Raw genomic sequence first — 20,404 nt, forward strand, 5'->3', positions numbered from 1 at the left:
TCAAATGCCTAAAGAAGTCTAAGGTAGCCCTAGCCGGTTTGGCTCAGTGGATAGAGCGTTGGCCTGTGGACCAAAGGGTTCCAGGTTCGATTCCAGTCAAGGGCACATACCTTGGTTGCAGGCTCCTTCAAGGCCCGGGGCCCTGGTCGGGTCACATGGGGGAGGCAACCAATCAATGTGTTTCTCTCACATTGATGTTTCTCTCTGTCTTTACCTCTCTCTTCCACTCTCCCTAAAAATTAATGGAAAAATATCCTTGCGTGAAGGTTAACAAAAAAAAAAAAGAAGAAGCAGAAGTCTAAGGTAAACAATAAAAACAAGCATAATTTATATCTTTGGTGTGTTACCTGGTGGTGGTATCGCACTATCACAGTTAAAAATACCAACTATCAATAAACTTTATTTAAAATAAATGATTATCAGATATTTCCAACTGGCAGAAGCTAAAATGATAGGTTCTATTCTAGTTTTCTGATTTCAAATTTTGTATATGCAGTTTGTGATTCATCTCTTCATTTTATACATGATTATGTGAATGACAAATGAGACATCCTTCTTACCTCTGGTGTTCCACAAAATGTCGTCGTGGTATCAGAAATAGCAATTCCTTCTTTACAAAGCCCAAAATCTGTTAAGACAACATGTCCCTGAGAAATAGAGGGGCAATAAGATAAAACAATGCATGAACATAAACTGACAATTTCAAAAAAACCATTTTATTTTGAAATAATGATAGACCCATAGGCAAACTGCAGAAATAATACACTGAGTTCCATGTACCCCTCACCCAGCTCCCCCCAATGCTGGCACTTCATATAACTGTAGTACAATATCAAAACTGAGAAACTGGCATTGATAGAATATTAACCAGACTGCCAACCTTATTCAGTTTTCACTATTTCGTAATGCATGCATTTGTGTATGTGTAGTTCTATGTAACAGAGATGTACAGATTCGTATATGTACCACCACAATCAGGCATCCATCAATCCCAAAGAACAAAGGAATCCCTGGAGCTATCCCTTTATGCTTGCACTCCACTATCTCCTCGATCCCTGTGCCCTTGCACCCACTAATCTGATCTCCATCTCTATAGTTCTTTCATTGCAAACATGTTATATAAAATGGAATCAAGCAGTGTTGAATCTTTGAGGCTGACTTTTTTTTTTTTAAATGATGTTGTCATTCTTTTAATATACTGCTCTCTAGACCAGTGATGGCGAACCTATGAAACGCGTGTCAGAGATGACACGCGAACTCATTTTTTTGGTTGATTTTTCTTTGTTAAATGGCATTTAAATATATAAATAAATATCAAAAATATAAGTCTTTGTTTTACTATGGTTGCAAAGATCAAAAAATTTCTATATGTGACACGGCACCAGAGTTAAGTTAGGGTTTTTCAAAATGCTGACAGGCCGTGCTCAAAAGGTTCGCCATCACTGCTCTAGACAGTACATACTGAAAGTTGCATATTGCTAATATTTTTTTTATTAATATATTTTATTGATTTTTTACAGAGAGGAAGGGAGAGGGATAGAGAGCTAGAAACATCAATGAGAGAGAAACATCAATCAGCCGCCTCCTGCACGCTCCCCACTGGGGATGTGCCTGCAACCAAGGTACATGCCCTTGACCGAAATCGAACCTGGGACCCTTGAGTCCACAGGCCAATGCTCTATCCACTGAGCCAAACCGGTTAGGGCTGAGGCTAGCTGTTTTCCACTAAGTATAACAACAAAAACTGAGAAATAGTAGATTTTTAAAAGACAATACTTACTACGGAATCCAGAAGAATGTTTTCCGGTTTCAAGTCTCTATCAAATTAAAAGGAAAGAAAAGCAAACATGAATATTAGCCGAAATAAAATGAGAAGGAGACATTTTTTACAAGTAATATTTAAAAAACTCACCTGTACACTATTTTGATGGAGTGCAAGTAACCCAATGCGCTGGCGATTTCAGCAGCATAAAACCTTGCTCTGTGTTCAGGAAAGGACCGTTCTCTTTGTAAGTGAAAAAACAGCTGTAAAATTAAGATCATTCACAGAGTGAAACAAATATGTTCTATAAATATAAAAATAGGGCTTGTTTTTGTTACTTTGCACCAAAGCACAGAACTGTGACTCTCCCTTGTGTGTGGCCCCAAGTTAGCAATCACGGTCTCTCCTCAACCACACGTCTTTCATTACCCTGTAACTTACTCATCTCCCATTTACCCGTCAATCCTCAATGTGGCACTGTCCTCACCACTCCAGGCAACCACTCTGGAAAAGACCACCAGTGCCGACCAATGATCTTGACCTTGCCATGTACTTACAGTAGCTTACTGGACCTATTTTGACTGTTCTTTCCTTTGGAAAAACACCAAACACTATTCGGAGTTTGTAAACTAGTGGTTAGCAGACCAAATATAACCCACAGATATAATTTGTTTGAGCCAAACACTGTTTTTAGAAAAATCTAAATTAAATAGTAACATATAAAAACTAGAAAAAGTATTTGGTAAAAATTGGTTTCTTTTGGGGGAAAAAAAAAAAGAGCTCTGCATCATGGAGGCTAAATTCCAATGTGATAGCAAATGGCTAGAGCTAAGCAGTAGCTGCACTCTCCAGTTCATTTCTTATACTTCCTAATTCTGAATTTATTTCTTATAACCTGTCTATCCTTTACTCATTAGGTTACCTGCCTGGGTGAAGTTTGCTCAACTTACTCTACGTTTCTTGGCTTCTAAGACAATGATCTGAGAGATAATTATCTCTCCCTAGATCTTCTACCTCTTGGAGAGTTCTATTTCCTCTCCTTTCTGGCTCCTTACTCTGCAGGGATTAACAAGGTTTCTCTGTCCTGGGTTTCTCCACTGTTATTCTTTGTATGCATACCATCCAGGTAACCAAATCCAATTGAATGACTAACCAGCACCTCTATGTGGATGTCTTTCACGTGGACGTCTCTAGCCCAGACCTCTACTTGGAGCTCCTACTGCAAAGACATGCTGCTCTTTTTTTTGAATATTTCATAAGCCAATAAATCCAACTTGTCTTCTTTTACAGACTTACTGCTCCTGCTGTGTCTCTCCTTTAATGATATCGCTTTCTACCCAGCCCTCTACGCCATGGGAGGCAACAAGATACAGGGGAGAGTTGGGTTTCACAGCTGATCAGATTTGGGTTCAAGTTCTGATTCTTCCCTTTTGGTGTGCTTCTCTGATTTTCCAAGACTGTCCAAAATTTTTTTCTTAAAACTCTTCTGAAAGGTGAGGGTGAAGATCAGTGCCAGATCCTGACAGAGTAGATAAACGGGGGCTGAACTGGGATTCGCCTGTACTGCTCCTTTACCCTTAGCCCCTGCATCCAACCCAGAATAAATTCTTCTCTTCTCATTATTTCTGAACTACTTCCTCCTTTTGATCCCTACCACGGTTTTTACTAGCTGTAGCATACACCACTGTAATATTATATTTAATGATATCCTGATTACACTCTCCCATATAATGCTAATGAAAATCACCCCAAATGAAAATCCGACCATCCACTAATAACAGCTAACACTGACCACCCACTAAATCAAAGGCACTATGCTAAGGACTTTGTATGCTTGTGTTATTTAATCCATCCAACTATTTGGAGGTAGGAAACCAATGAGAAAGTTGAGGCTCAGAAAGATTCGTTTATATGCCCAGCACCATAAAACTTATTTGTTTATACTCTACCTGGCTCTAAATCAGATCTGAAGTAGTATACAATGATAAATATCATATGTCAAAGTTAAAATGTCAGTATGAATATTAGGGAAAATAATAGTAATAATAGGATACACACAATGAAAGTACACTCTTTCAATCTCTATCTTTTCTCCTTGTCTTTTTTTTTTTTTTTTAATCCTCACCCAAGGATATTTTTCCATTGATCTTTAGGGAGAGTGGAAGAGAGAGGGAGAGTCAGAGAGAAATACACATTGATTGGTTGCCTCCTGCACAAGCTCCGACCAGGGCCCGAGCCTGAAACCGAGGTACGTGCCCTTGACCAGAATCGAGCCCGGGGCCCCTTCGGTCCGCAGGCCAAAGCTCTATCCACTGAGCCAAACTGGCTATGGCTCTCCTTGTCTTTATTCCTCTTCTACCTATTGTCCCACTCAACTCCTCCTCCATCCACCCCAACATTCTGTTTCATTCTCTTCCCCCTCTCGCCTATCTCAGCCAAGAGTACCTTTCAGAAGACAAGCCCGCTTCTTTGCTCCTTTGCCACTAAATTTATGAGCAGTCATTGTGAAAAAGGAACTCAGAAGCAAAGTCTTAAAGCAGCATGAAGAAACCACAGGCAAAGCAGGAAACGTGCAGTAGGATCTCATTTGCGGTTAGAGGCCTCGCATGACATTTCAAAGACACATAGTGGTACCTATATCTATGTTAAATCCAGGGTCTGACACTTACTAGAACATTGTGGCATTGAGAAAGTTACTTAGCTTCTCTGAGCCTTCATTTCCTTATCTATAATATGGGTATAAGAGTGTTTATCTCAAAGAGTTGTGATGAGCCCTGACCGGGCATCTCAGTTGGTGATAGCATTGTTCCCATATGCCAAGGCTGTAGGTTCGATCCCTGGTTAGGGCACATACAAGAATCAACCAATGAATGCATCAATAAGTGAAACAAACAAACAAACAAATCGATGTTTTTCTTTCTCTCTGAAAAATCAATTTAAAAAAGTTGTGGTTAATTTAAATAATGCATGTAAAATAATTACGAAGTACCATGCCCTCAATAAACTCATTTGTATGTTAGCATGTGCGTACGCGCGCGCGCGCACACACACACACACACACACACACACACACTAAAATACCAACTTTTTAGGGGGGAACAATGTGGGGCCACATTTATCTCTGAATCAGGGTGCCTGGGGGATTCATAATTTTGCTCTACACTGAGAAGGTACAAGGCATTTTTGTCATGGATGCAGGGGACTGAGTGATTCTTTTTATGATCTTACCCTCAAATGATCTAGCTGTGTTAGATCACCTGTCAGTTTGTAGAATAGAAATTGGTCTTCCTTCTTGTTCCTTTATTCTACAGTTATGTGTACTATAGTTAGGCTAAAATATTCTTTCTCTCTCTCTCTGAGATGAGGAAATGGAAGATCCCTTTATAAAGATATGAAAATACCTGCCAGTTAAAGTAATTTTTAGAGATATTCACAGATCAGAGATCAAATAAATCAGAATGACATGAGACTTGAGAAGCAGAGAAATAGGGGGTGGTCAGCTGCCTAGATCCTGGAATCACATGGCCTGAGTTCAATTCCTGGCTCCAATACTTACCATATAACTTGAGCAAGTTAGCTAGCTTCTCTGCGCTCAGTTTCTTTGTTTTATATAATAAAATTGTTGTTGAAGATAAAATAATACAAAGAATCAGAGTGCTGGGCCTATAAGTATACTCGATACATGTTAGCTATTACTATAGTTATTATAATAACAGCAGCATTTCCCAAAATGTATTTCAATAACCCTTTGATCCAGAGTTTTGGGGAATATTATTAACAGATTTGGTTCAAACAAACAAGGGGACTATGTAGTAAAACAGTATTTTTAAAGAAATCCTGGCTAGCCCTAGTCGGTTTGGCTCAGAGGTTAGAGTGTCAGCCTGCAGACTTACTGGTCTCATGTTCGATTCCGGTCAGGGCGTGTTTGCGAGGCAACCAATGGATATCTCTCTCTCACATGGATATTTTTCCATCTCTCATCCTCCCTTCCACTTTCTCTAGAAATCAATGGGAAAATATCCTCGGGTGAGGATTAACAACAACAACAACAAAAAAGACAACCTGGCTTTGTTTAAGGCAAACTGCTCAAAGTCTTTCACATGGGGAAACACGTTGCGAATCACCAAGAAACAGACTGTTAGTCACCAATGGGGTATAACATGAAACTGACTCCACCACAGAACCCTTTATTAGAGGTTCGTCTCATCTGATTGATAGTTTGAACACTTTAGAACATGACAGGCTAATATTATTTGACTTACATGTGGAATCCAATGAACAAAATAAACTGACAAACAATAGAATCAAAGGCGTGGATGGTTACATGGAACAGACTGACAGCTGTCAGAGGAGAGCGGGTTTTGGGAGCTGGATGAAAAAAGGTGAACAAAAAAACACACACATAAAACACACAGACAAAGACAACAGTGTGGTGACAGCCAGAGACAAAGGGGGCCGCGGGGAGGTGGAGGCGGGGGCGGGCAAAGCGGGGATAAATGGGGATGGAAAGAAACTGCATTGGGCAATGGCATGTAATGCCATGTGCAGATGATGGTTTGCTGAGTTGTACACTTGAAACCTGAATGACTTTGTGAACAATGTCACCTCAATAAATTCAATAAAAAAAGAAAATGACAGGGTAGAGTAGTATTTATATACAAGTATTAAAGCAACAATTATCTAAATTATAAATCATGTTTTATTCTAATATTTCAGTATGTTATTCTTGCTTTGTAGGAGTGCCAAAACTATCCACAAAGACTGCAACTTCATGTTAAGTTTCTTTTATGAACCTCTCCACCTACACCATAAGCTGATTTAAGAAGAGCTTTGAGCCCTAACCGGTTTGGCTCAGTGGATAGAGCGTCGGCCTGCGGACTCAAGGGTCCCAGGTTTAATTCCGGTCAAGGTCTGGGGGCACATCCCCAATGCGGGGTGTGCAGGAGGCAGCTAATCGATGTTTCTCTCTCATCAATGTTTCTAACTCTCTATCCCTCTCCCTTCCTCTCTGTAAAAAATCAATAAAATATATTAAAAAAAAAAAAGAAGAGCTTTCAGCTGGCATCATGCTTATTAGCCAGCACCTTAAATATTGTTGCTACTTGACAAATCGCAGTTGCTGCTGGACCAACCTTCCAAAAATGTATAAGGAAAGAAAAACTTTGACTTGATTCTATTTTTCCTAAACAGTACCAGTGTTATAAAACTCACCTCCCCTCCATTGACAAAATCCAGAACAAAATAAAGCTTTTCAGTTGTTTGGAAGGAATAATGTAATCCAACCAAAAATGGATGCTTCACATTTTTCAAGAGCACATTACGTTCAGCCATAATATGTTTTTGCTGTTAAAAAAAAAAAAAGGTAAAGGATCAACTTGTATTATACACAATAAAATAGCTTTGTTAATTGAAAAGAGGGGCTTAGGAAAAACAAAGCTCTTTTATTTCACCTCTCTTCTGTTGAGAACGATTTTTTTCTGTAACACTTTGACAGCATAAAATTTTCCATCCAGTTTCCGTTTTGCAAGAAGAACCTGTTTTAATTAGAGATTGCGCAGACTATTAGAAATGTCAATACTTTAACAGCAATAACTCACTTGTAAATAAATCAATACTGAAATTGTACAAAAAATCTACAAAAGACCTAGATAATATAAGGTTGTTTTGAAAAATACTAAATTTATTTCTATAAACCCACTTTTCCTTAAGCATTTCAATAAAACAAAAAAGGATGTTGATCATTTGAATAGCCAGGCACCATTTCTTTGTGTGCTGATGTTTGAGATTTTTACTAAATTTAAGTACCAGAATCTGTATTGTTGTAGATCTTTATGCCCGTGTGTGTGTGTGTGCCAACCATGAGTTGAAGAGTGTCCTTAAAAATATTGAGGCTATAAACTTCCTGGCTACATTAAAAAAAAGGAGAAGAAAACGGTGTCTAGATGATCAAAATAAATTTTTGTTTTAACTTTTAGGTTTCTCTTAGAGGCCTCACATTCAGAAGAGTTGAGAGGAAGAGGCACCGTGGATAGCTGAGTTGGGTTGTATGCACTTTCAAGGACCTGAAGAAACGTAAGAGGATTTGGCCTCAGAACACAGGTAGACATATACTCAAGATTTTGCAAGTAATTTTAAGAAATTCAAGATGACCCACAAGTATTCAATGACACATTCCCAAGCTTTCTAAGATGATCTGGCACAACAGTGACACTGCTGGGCTTTCCTTCCCTTCTCGTACATCTGTGGTCTTCCTCATCCAACCTATAACCCCAGTCTAAGCGTGAGAAACATATCTGACACATCCCAACAGAGGGACCTCTTCAATATACCTAACTAGAGCTTCTCAAACCCATCAGTCCTCACAACCAAGGAAAGTCTGAGAAACTATCACAGGTAAGAGGAACTTAAGGTGCACACAACTAAATGTAATGTGGTATGGTGGATGAGATCTGGAACAGAAAAAGGTCAAAACTAACAAAATCTAAATACATGATGAACTTTAGTTAATAATACTGCATCAGCATTGGTTCATTCATTAGACAAATGTACCATACTAATGTGAGATGTGGATAAAAGGGCAAATTGTAGGTGTAGACTAGGGGATGGTTTCGGAATTCTCCGAACTTTCTGTATTTTTCTCTTTACTCGGTTTTTCTGTAAATCTAAAACTGTTTTAAAAAATGAAGTCTATTAATTTGAAAAAAATGTTTGTTATTCAAAAAGATGTAGTCAAAACATCTTTGGGGTGAAATTGGCCGGCGCTCAACTGGTGGCATTCTCATGCCCCATTCTTTTGTTCTCCGCAATATTTGACTCTGTTGAACGTTCTTTCCTTCTTACACTTTTCCTTTTCTCAGCACCTCACACCTGCCTGACTTTTCCTTCTTTATTTTCATTGGTTCGTCTTCAAGTCCATTCTGAGATAGTAATTCAAATAATGTGACAATTAGGAAGTACTGATTTCCTTCAAGTAGGTATTTCCCCCCGCCCCCCATTGTAGATTTGAAGAACAGACAAATGGTTAACAAACAAATATGCAGGCCTAGCCAGTTTGGTTCAGTGGATAGAGCGCCAGCCTGTGGACTCAAGGATCCCAGGTTCGATTCCGGTCAAGGGCAAGTACCTCGGTTGCAGGCTAGATCCCAGCCCCACCAGTTGGAGCAAGTGAGGGAAGCAACCAATCAATGTGTCTCTCTCACATCGATGTTTTTCTCTCTCTCCCCTCCCTTACACTATGAAAATCAATAGAAAGTTATCCTTAGATTAGGATTAACAACAACAACAACAATGTGCAAATGAAAAAGTGAAACCAAGACCACTCGCTGGAGAAAAGATAAGAATAAGTGTTAGATTGCCATTACTTATTTTAGCTTATCATATATATTTTTCTATTTTTCAAACATATTGTGAATTTGCATTTTTCTGCTTTTCCTTCTTTTTGTGTGTTCGGTTTCTCTTTGTTTTACTGCTCTTTGTTGGTTTCTAATCATTTTGCAAGATTTTTAATTTTTATTAACCAACATATAAGTAAAATAACTCACAGATCATTATAGTTGAGTAAATTATTACAAAATGAACACATTATGTAACCACTCTCCAGGTCAAAAGGTAAAACATTTTGGGTAGCCTGAATTCCCCGCTTTGGCCCCATTCCAGAAACTACTCATCCCTGTCTTCCTCAAAGGTAACCACTATCTCAACTCGTAATAACACCAGTAATTTGATATTATCATTTAAAATTTTTTAAAATTAGAATCATGTAGCATTGTCTCTAACTTCTTTCACTCTAAATTATCTAATACCCATTCAAGCTGTGGCATGTCGTATAGTTTTTAAAATTTTTATTGCTATGTAGACTACTGCATTACACAATTTCATCCACTCTTTTGTTGAAAGACATTTAAATTGCTGATGAATAACGATGTTATGAATATTCTGGCACATGCCTTTCCTAGTGCATATGTGCATGCATTTCTGTTGGATGTATAGCTAGGAGTAGAACCAATGTGTCATAGGTATTGCATAATTCAGCTTCAATAAATAACAAGTTTCAATCAGCATAAAAAATGCAATGTAGAGGAATAAATATCTAATTAAAGATGTGTAATTAGGTCCTTGAAAGTGCATGCAACCCAGCCCATTACAGAACACTATGAAACAGTCCTGAGAAAAAATAAAGATGAACTACATTAACAAAAGGATATACCATGGTCACTGATCAGAAGACTCAGTAATGTAAAGATAACAATTCTTGCCAAATTGATCTATAGACTCAATGCAATCACAATCAAAATCCAACAGAATCTTGTGGAAACTGGCATGCTAATTTCTAACATTTATATAGATATGCAAAGAGCTAAGAATAGCCTCACAAAGAAGAATAAGGAGGGAGGACTGGTTCTGTTGGAAATCAAGCTACATTTGTCAAGACAATGTGGTATTGGTGCAAGGATAGACAGACTACTGCAACACAATACACAATCTAGAAACAAATATAAACATAAAATCTACAAGTAGATTCATGCACACATGGTCACTGGAGATGTGATGAAGGCTACCCTGCAGATCAATGGGGAAAGAACAGTCTTTGCAATAAATTATGTGGGATACATTAGCTATCCACAGGAAACAAAATAAACTGTGACCCTACACCTCACATTGTATGCAAGAACCCAATCCTGGTAGACTCTAAACATAAAGTTTCCAAAAGATAATGCTTTCTGTTATTAATGACAGAGTATCTCTACCATCTCAAGGAACTGTGAGCATTTTGAGAGCAGATCTATTTCTATCTTTCTATTGTCCAGCATGTAGCAGGTGGTCAAAATATGTATTTGCTGAGTTAATGAACACACATGGGTTTAACTACATGGTCACAGTTTCTGGTATCTAGGGAATTCAGAAAACAAGCCAGAGATACAGAAAGCTACGAATATAGCAAACTATAATTAAATACATACATATTTATTTTGACTGCAGATTGAAATATAATGCAAAAAAAAAGCATTTAAATATATTTTATGATTTGGATAACACCATCTATGACACTTGTGGCCTTGTCTTCCCCTGGTGGCCACACTGTCAAGTGAAATGACTCAGTTGACACTCACTTCTGAGGAGAAGTAGGGTCTTCACAGAGCCCTTACTCCCCCAACTATTATTTACACAGCTGCTCACTTTTGTCCTTCTGCCCCAGCTTCAATAGACCTCTTCAGAGTAGCAATTACTGACCCCCCCCACCTCCCACCCCCGCTGCCTACAGTTTTCTGTCACTTTGCTCTATTCTTCAATTCTTTCACAGCCCCATTACTACTTACAATTATCTATTTTATTGCATATTTTTATTTGACTATTTTCCCCACTAGGTTGTAAGTGTCACAAAGGCAGTAACCATGTCAGCTTTGATCAGTATCATCTAAACAGGGCCCAGGACAATGCGTGGCACATAGTAGCGGCTCAACATACACTTTCTGAACAAATGAATTTTATGTTAGAATTTAAGTAGATGCCTTATCTCCCTAATTATTCTGTCAGTACTTTGAAGGTAGAGAAAGCATCTTAACTCCATGTCCTGCATACCAGCCGGCTTTGTGGCCTGGCCAGTATAAAGCATGCATTCCTTAAGTACTGATTTACTGGAGGAGAAAATAAACACACTCTTACCTTGCCAAAGCTGCCTTTTCCAATAACTTTTAAGAAATCAAAGTCTGTTGGCTTAGCACTGAAATAAATGAACGACAAGAATGAGCCTCCAAGAAAATGGACAAATGTTAACTTTTAAACATTTCTCAGCACATTCTTAAATAAGTAAATGTTGGCTACAAAACACTTCAGCATGATGACTTCAACTTTCACACTAGCGGTAACTCATTTTTAATACAAAATAGGCAATAATAAGTAATAATACCTACTTTCTGACTTGATATTTTATAATGTTATGCCTTGTTAAGTTCTGCTTAAAAGACACTTCAGTAATAGCCTCATTAGAAGAAAATGATACATATATCTTTGAACTCAAAGTAGCTTCTATCTAACCCAATTTTATTAACTGTAAACCTCACCGATGTTGTTAATGAAGAAAATGAATAACGGTATAAATTAGTAATACCTTCTAAGGACTTTCTAGTTTGGTAATTCTTCCAAAAAGGAAGTTAATAGCTGAAACAACTAGTAAAGTCACTAAGAAAAATTTCTGATGGAGAAAAAATGTCATCACAGTGCTTTGCATATATATCACTTATTATACATTACAGATAAAGACCTTTCTCTGCTTATTCTCAAAAGCGGTAATATAGGAAAGCCAGGAGTAGAGAAGCCAGAGGGAATGCTACCATTGTCCTATTTCTACTATCCTGTCAGTAAAAAAAAGCATTGGCTGAATGTGGGCAAAGCACAGGGCAGCAGAAAGTTGAGCATAAGCAGCCAGCAGAGCTGTTTCCTTCAACACAGTCCGAATTGCCAAGTTGTACTAGGGAAAGGTTAATGACTCTAGTTAGAATCTACATTTCCTTCAATTCATCATTGAGAGAAATAGTATATTCAAACATGAGAGTAACACCAAGTCTAGGTTAAATAGTAACAGGTGAAGGTTAGGGAAATAAATACTTAACTAAGCTTAGATGTTTTTCTTCTTCAAGAACGTGCTCTTTGGACTAGTTATTTTGTTCTTTAATGATATGCCGAGATACTGAAATAATTTTTTAAACAAATACAATAGTGAAAAAACATGCAGATCCCTCATGAGAAACACACTAACTGAGGCCCCACTGGTAACTGCTGGTGATAAACCCTAATTGAAAGCAAATTTCTGTGTTTGTGCTGCGTGACCAACTCAGGGCTATGATGGCAGTAAAATGCTCAAAACCAAACTTCCTCTTCAGGTTACCCTCCCATTTCTGTGCTTTCTTTTTCAGCAAAACTCAAGTAAGTGGTCTAAACTCATTGTCCATATCTGCTGTCCTCTCCTCTCACTCTGTCTTGAACCCTTTCCTGCCGGGGTCTTTGTACCCACCACACTGCTCGTAAAGTCACCAGGGACTTATTGAAGCCAGTGGTCGATTCTCCATCTTCATCTTACCTGCCCTATTAGCAATATTAACTGAGTCAATGACTCCCTCCCTCCTCGAGAAACTTTCTTCACCTGATTGTTGTGACACTACATTCCTTGTTTTCCTCCTTCCTTACCACTTACTCTTTCTTTAGTGTCCTTTCCTGGCTCCTCCCTGACCTCCCTATAATGCCAAAGTGTCCCATGACCCAATCCTTGGACCATGTCTCTTATCTGTCTATACTCACTGTTTAAGAGGACCAAAAGGGTGAGGGAAGCGTAGTATCCTGGGATAAAAGATAGAATACTTTAGAATGAGTCCAATAAGGCCGTGAAAATAATTATAAGAAAGGATAGCAACAGTCCTTCTCTAACCCAGGCAGACATTACTAAACTGTCCAGGGCACTCCCCGAAGCCAAGTGGCCTCGGAATCCTTTGTGTTCGGTGTTTCTGGGCATTCCCTTCCAATGAATCGCTACAGTTGACACTCAAGATAGCGTCTATATTTACCACTCCTGGTGTTCCTCAAAATGTTCCTCCCGGAGTCAATTACATATGGGAGAAATTGCGTAAAGAATGTTTGGCAGCCTTTAATAAACTAATACGTGTCATGAGTACTCTGGAGCAAGCTGGCTACCAGCCAGGGTTGCGCCAATGACACTGAGTACTAGGAGAGTATCAATTAGTCCTGCACGGATGCTTCTGTCGGAACGCTTCCCAAGTACCCCCAGGACTGATGGTCCCCTGGGAAATACAGTCTACTGATTTTACACATACACATGCACAGAAAGAGAGAGAGGCAGAAAGAGACAGAGAGAGGGAAAGGGAGAGGGAAGTAACAAAAGTGAAATAGAACCAGATCAATAATCTGTGGGTTAAAAACGCCTCAGAGCTCTACTAAAGCAATGGAAAGCTAGAGCAATAAGTTAGGCAAGCTTAGGGCAGTGCTATATTCACTGTAGCTACGGTTATATCTCACAGCCTTCCAGTTAAACTGGTCAAATTATATCTAAACATTGACATTAAAAAAAAAAAAAAAGATCCTCCTATAACTTAAAGGATTGTTGGAAACAAATCAAACCTACTGAGGATTTCCAGATGGTCCCAGGTTGATGTTCTGTGAGGTAGAGTGTAGCTGTTGAAGTGGGAAAAAACACACATTAAAGTTCAAAATGGAGCTTCCACGGTCAATGAATGTTTTCCTAACTTCACCAGATGTTTGATGTGGTGCCACGTGAAAGAAACCTAAAGCCCTAATTCTAAATAAACGTATAGACTTATTTGGAAACATCCATAATCATTTTTATAATGTATTTCAAGAGCAGTTATAAGGAAAAGGGTAAGGCAGAAATCAAGCTCAAAGTGGAAAATGAATGAAGTCAACTGCGGAAGGCTCCGTGGAGGATCATTTTTACATTTAAAGACCTGGTTGTGGGGGAGGAGATTATCCGGGGAACTTATATGCATAGATGCATAGCCCATGGACACAAACAAGAGTCCGGTGAAGGCCTGGGAGGGGTGGGTGCAAGGTGGAGGGGGTCAGTGGGGAAAAGAAAACAAAACAAAGGGGACAGCGGTAATACTATCAACAATAAAGATTAAAAAAAATAACCTGATTAAAAATGGCTTTTGGTTTTCAAATTTTCCAATAAAGATGGATACTTTTACTAGAGCCTGATGTAATTACTAGAGGCCCGATGCACAAAATTCGTGCAAGAGTAGGCCTTCCCCCCCCCCCCCCCCCCCTCCCCGCTTCCGGCACCGGCTTCCCTCTGGCACCCAGGACCCAGGCTTCCCTCGCAGCCGCAGCTTTGTCCGGAAGGTCATCCGGGAGGACATCCGGCCTAATTAGCATATTATGCTTTTATTATTATAGAAGATTTTTCATATAAGCTATAGATACAAAATAAGCTTTTAAAAACTTCTTTAAAAAAAATATTTTTATTGATTTCAGAGAAGAAGGGAGAGGGCCAGAGAGACAGAAACACCAATGATGAGAGAGAATCACCGACTGGCTGCTTCCTGCACACCCCACACCGGGAATGGAGGCCGCAACCTAGGCATATGCCCTGACCGGGAATCGAACTCCTGGCTCATAGGTCGATGCTCAACCACTGAGCCACACTGGCTAGGCTAAAAACTTCTTTAAGTTAATTATAACCAATGAATTTTATCTAAGCAATTTCATATTAGAGACAAATATCATATACATTTCACTTAAATTCATTTGAAACTTATGGACAATCTCCAGAATATAAGTTATTTTTAAAAATAAAGAACAAAAGTTCTGATGTATAATAATATGTTTCTTATGAAACAACAACACTGGCACCAATTTTTAGTTACAAATCAAATTAATTTCCTAACAATACCTTTATGTGAAAAATCTTTCTGTAATAAAAGGTCAATCCCCCAAAAAAAGAGGAAAAAAAAAAGGTCAACCCCAGAACACAAAAATATAAGGAACCATGCAGTCTAGCATAAGACAAAAGAAAATGGTTCATGAAATGAGAATCACCTTATTGTGGCATAATTGTAACATATAGGAACCCCCCCCCCCCCAGTTTTATTGAGATATACTTGACAAGCAGCACTGTATAAATTTAGTTTAAGGTGTAGAGCATATTAATCTGACTTAATACTATGGTTATGTTTACATACTATAGTGTCCCATAGAATATGATAACATAATCCGAACTAAATTGTAATTTCAATACACTTATTCTTTTAATGATATGCAGAGAATTGATCATGTTTCCATTCAATAAATTTTTCTTAGATGAGGGAAGTGAATTTAATAAGCGTGGATTAAATAATAACATGAACAACTTGTCCTCTGAATTATATTAACGTGTAGTAAGATTTTATTATTTGGCAACAGTTTTTCCAGAGGAGCACATTTCTGAAATAATAATGAAAATTACTGGAGTGTATAATTAGGTAACTTTTAACTCTACCTACTATTTTTATTTTTGACCAACACCATTTATGCCCCTACGCCCTCCTCCACCTCCACCCACCGCCCTCCTCTCCGAAATGACCACACTGTTGTCCGCATAAATGAGTTCTCTCTTCTTTTTTCCTCAGTCCCCCAGTTCCCCTCCCAGCTATTTTTAAATATTACTTCTAATCACTAAACTGAAGGTTAGGTATAATTTATTAACAGAGTGAGCTCTAATCAAGAACATGTTTCTTTACTTCTCTTGACCTCTATTTTTCTCTCTATAAATAAGGGGTAGGTCCATATGCCTTCTAAGATATTATCTGGCTATTAACTTATCGACTTAAAAGTCCTAACTTGTAACTATTAATAAGGAGTTACAAGTACAAGAGAAGTATAGCTTGTTTCCTTTTCAAAGGAGATTCTTTTTATCAGTATTTTAAAACTGCAAGATATCCTAGTCTAAGTTTCAGATTTTATGGATGAAAAAAGAAAAAAGAAACAAAATTCAGATCTAAAGCTAATAGTGACAAAATAGAAGTCAGGAGCCAGGAATCTTTCAGTTGGTTCTTTCTTTTATTCTTTTTTTTTTTTTTTTTTTTTTTTTAAGAGAGAGAGAGAGGAAGGGAGAAGGAGAGAGAAACATTGATGTGAGAGCAAAACACTGACTAGCTGCCTCCTGCATGCCCCTACCAGGGACCCAGCCCACAACCAGGCATGTGCCCTCACAGGGAATCGAACCAGCAACCTTTCGGTGCACAGGACAACACCCAACCAACCGTGGGCTCAGTTTGGTTCTTTCAAAACCAGCTGTCTCTTATAGCAAGGTAAGACATTCTCTAATTGACCTAAACCTACATACTCTCAACATGATTAGCAAGTAAAACATGGGAAACCGTGGTTATATAGATTTTTGTCCTTTAAAATATTTTTCAACAGTTTCATCTTTTTCAATTAATAACATATACTCATAGTTGGAAAATATGGAAAAACTAGGAAGACTTCTTTAAAAAAAATCCATAACTTTACCAACAGATAATTTTGTAAATTTTTAACAGTGATTTCATATACTGTAGTCTTTGCATAACTTTTAAAAACTGGCTATAATCACACTGTGTGAATATACATATAAAATGTTATACCCTGATTTCATCTAATAGTATGTCAAAACTTAAAATATATCTTCAAAAATATTTTTTAAATGTACAATGTATAGAGACATACTATTTGATTGATGAATGTTTAATGTGATTTTACTTTTTCATTATAAATCATACTAAACCAAACATCTTTGTCTTTTTTCCATAGGAAGGATTACTTCATTTGCCTCAACTCCCAAAGGACATGAATATTTATGTCTGATTCATATTGCCAAATTGCTTTCCAAAAGAGTTGCATAAATTTATAATGACACCAGTAATGCCCAAGGGTGCCCATTGTACCTTACCTTCTCAGTCCTACAGTATTTTATTTACGTTACATTTTAGTTAACTTGATAGAGAGAGAGAAAATCTCATTTAAAAATACTCTTCTATTGTTATCAAGGCTGAACATTTTCCCATACATTTATTTACAAACAGTATTTCTTCATGTTCCTTTTTCTTTTTATCTACTGGGATCTTAAATATTCTTTTGAAAAATCCACTTATATGTGCTTTTTATATAGACACTACCTCATTAGTTACAAATGCTTTCCAGTTACTCTTTGGATTAGTCGCAAAAGTATAAAATAAAAAGATTCTTTTATGTTGTCCTAGGAGCAACCATGTCACAGATGAAAAAGTTAAATCTGTTCTCTTAACTGAGCATCCCCTTGGGGTCTCAGAGAAACATTACTACTTTCCAGCAGTTGCAAAAAAGGAATACATCTATTATCAAACGAAGGTTCTAGCCATGGGACAGTCATGTTCCAACTCATAATATTATCTTTTAAGTTACAAAAAGAGAACCATGACATAATTAAAAGAAATTATAAAAACAAAGATGCCCTCCAACCCAAAACCTCTGATTTGCATGTATATATTTTAATAAACAATCTTGAATTATAAAGGTATTATCATATTTATAACACTTGTAATTATAACTTGAATTGCTATCTAATAATCCGTTAAGTAAAATTATTATAATTTACCTTTCCCAGATAATTTTTAAAGTAAATGCAGAATAGCTTCGTAATAGGCATGAACTTATTATATTTATCATAATTTATTAAAAAATAAATAAAAATATCCACCCAGCCAGTGTGGCTCAACGATTGAGCACTGACCTATGAATCAGGAGGTCACGGTTTGATCCCTGGTCAGGGCACATGCCTGGGTTTCGGGCCCAATATCCAGTAGGAGGTGTGCAGGAGGCAGCCAATCAATGATTCTCTCTCATCATTGATGTTTCTATCTCTCTCTCCCTCTCCCTTCCTCTCTGAAATCAATAAAAATATATTTAAAAAATAATATCAAAATAAATAAAAAATTAAAATATCCTACTCAAGTATAGTGATGAAGATGCAGGCAAATAGTGACTAAAAAAATCAGATGTAAAGTGAAGAGAGTGGAATACAAAACTGTATACACTATATAATTAGAATTAAGATAATTTTGAAAAATCACTATATGTTAAGAGAAGATTAGAAAGAAAAATCACTAAAATGTTAAAAATTACTTGGGTCTGATAGTATGGGTAATACTTCCCTTTTTACTATTTTCAAAACTGTTTAATTAACATGTATTACTTTTTATTATAAAATATGCTCATTTATAAATTTGATAATAGTGATCAGTAAGAAGTATACACATTTGTTTTTATGCATTCTACAGAACAGAAAATTTACAATAGATAAAATGACTTTGTTTTAACTATATGTCCTAAAGTTGCCAATAATTTCATCTTTGGGGAATGGTATTTTTTCTGTTAAAAAATACATTCCCTTTTAACTACCTTCTCAGTACTTCTTTCATCCTCATCTTCAGAAGGATCTGACTGGTGTTTCGGACTGTCCATTTGAAGGAACGCTCTGACATCTGGACTAAAAGCAAAAATTAACTTTATCATGACTTTGAAAGTATTTCTACAGCTTTTCTCCCTTTTAAAATGAAAATAAAAATAATACCATTTATATTAATAAAGCCAAACAAATCTATTAATATTCATTATTATAAAACGAATAAGCAAGTTATTATTTTTTTTAAATAGAGAATCCAACATGGGTAAAGGCATAGTCAGTTCATAGAAGACAAAACCCAAACGGTAAGAAAATTTATCAAGATGCCTAAGTTTACTAATAGTATAAGAAATACAAATTAAAATAATAATGAGATGCCACTTTATGTCCATTAAATGGCAAAATTTAGAAAGATAGATAATATCAAAAGTTGGTACGCATATAGGGAAAGAGACACCCTCATGTATTACTGGTGAGAATGTAAAATGAGGCAAGTTTTCTAAAAAGCAATCTGGCAATACTTGGTGAGACTGTGTATGCATTTCCCTGACCCAGAAATTCCAGTTCAAGGAACAAACCACAGAAAAAAATTACGCACAGGTTCCAGGTTCCGTGAAAGGCATGTAACTAGGATACTCATTGCAACATTCCTTATAGTAGTGAATCAGAAGCAAAACAGCCATCTGCCACTAGAGAAATGAGTAGGCAAGCAGAGAAATCGCCTACAGCAGGCAGAAATAAGGAGCTATAGCACAATACCATTTATGTGCATACGTGTATTAAATACTTAGGAACACAAAGCAACAGTCGGTAAATAGGTATCCAAAAACATATAACAAACACATTAAAGTGGGAACCAATAGTGGAATGAAGAACTGGGAGTGAAGATCAAAGATGAAGAGAAAAAAATGGACTAAAATAAAAGAGGGGCTTTGTATGGATGAAAGAGAATCCCGAGCAATGATTCTACCTCTCTATCAGAGGTACTGTCTACCAAATGTTCTTTTTTTCTTCTTGAGATATACCTGATATTTGTATGTATTATAAAATGATCACAGTAAGTCTAATTAACATCCATCACTATACACAGTTACAATTTTTTTTCTTGTGATGAGAACCTTTAAGATCTACTCTCTTAGCAAGTTTAAATACAGCGGCGCAAAAGTAGGCTTACAGCTGTGAGCATGCGAACAGAGTTTAATCTTGTACTATTATTTATTAACTAGAGGCCCAGTGCACAAAATTCGTGCACGGGTAGGGTCCCTAGGCCTGGCCAGCGATGAGGGCCGATCGGGGCCTTCCTTCATTCCATGCTGCCCCCTGGTGGTCAGCGAACGTCACAGTGAGCTGTTGAACTCCCAGTCGGTCAAACTCCTGAGGGGACAGTTTGCATATTAGCCTTTTATTATATAGGATTATTGTATTATTTTCCATACGAATTAAACCCACTTTTGTTGAACCCTGTATATACTCTACAACCCAGGGTTTCTATTCCAAGATACATCAGAAATGCTTGCATATGTGCCCCAAAATATATGTTAATGGCAACATTATTCGTCATAGCCGGAAACTGGAAACAACTCACATGTCCATCAGTGGTAGCATGGATAAACTATGGTCTATTCACACAATGGGATATGCACAGCTATGGAAACAGAACAAACCACAGCTATATGTGACAACATAGTGACGCTCACATTGTTGAAAATAAGCCA

At 37.3% G+C, this 20,404-nt stretch overlaps 1 protein-coding gene across 4 annotated transcripts in view; it reads right to left on the minus strand.

The window, feature by feature from the left end:
* The window catches only part of SGK3 (serum/glucocorticoid regulated kinase family member 3), a 105,349-nt gene that overhangs the window by 10,723 nt on the left and 74,222 nt on the right, over positions 1-20,404 (minus strand). For 3 of the 4 annotated variants that reach the window (XM_070391901.1, XM_070391902.1, XM_070391904.1), the window contains 9 exons: positions 18,686-18,773; positions 13,896-13,945; positions 13,058-13,096; positions 11,426-11,483; positions 7,213-7,296; positions 6,974-7,105; positions 1,913-2,025; positions 1,781-1,817; positions 561-647 (listed from right to left, as the gene is read on the minus strand). In XM_070391901.1, coding sequence (XP_070248002.1) covers positions 561-647; positions 1,781-1,817; positions 1,913-2,025; positions 6,974-7,105; positions 7,213-7,296; positions 11,426-11,483; positions 13,058-13,096; positions 13,896-13,945; positions 18,686-18,773 — 688 coding nt within the window. The remainder of the gene's footprint in view (positions 1-560; positions 648-1,780; positions 1,818-1,912; positions 2,026-6,973; positions 7,106-7,212; positions 7,297-11,425; positions 11,484-13,057; positions 13,097-13,895; positions 13,946-18,685; positions 18,774-20,404) is intronic. The other variant, XM_070391903.1, reaches the window with a different exon arrangement.

The sequence above is a fragment of the Myotis yumanensis genome, unplaced genomic scaffold (genome assembly GCF_028538775.1).
Source record: "Myotis yumanensis isolate MYYU_CA2020_CCGP unplaced genomic scaffold, mMyoYum1.0.hap1 SCAF_15, whole genome shotgun sequence".
Classification (NCBI taxonomy): Eukaryota; Metazoa; Chordata; class Mammalia; order Chiroptera; family Vespertilionidae; genus Myotis; species Myotis yumanensis.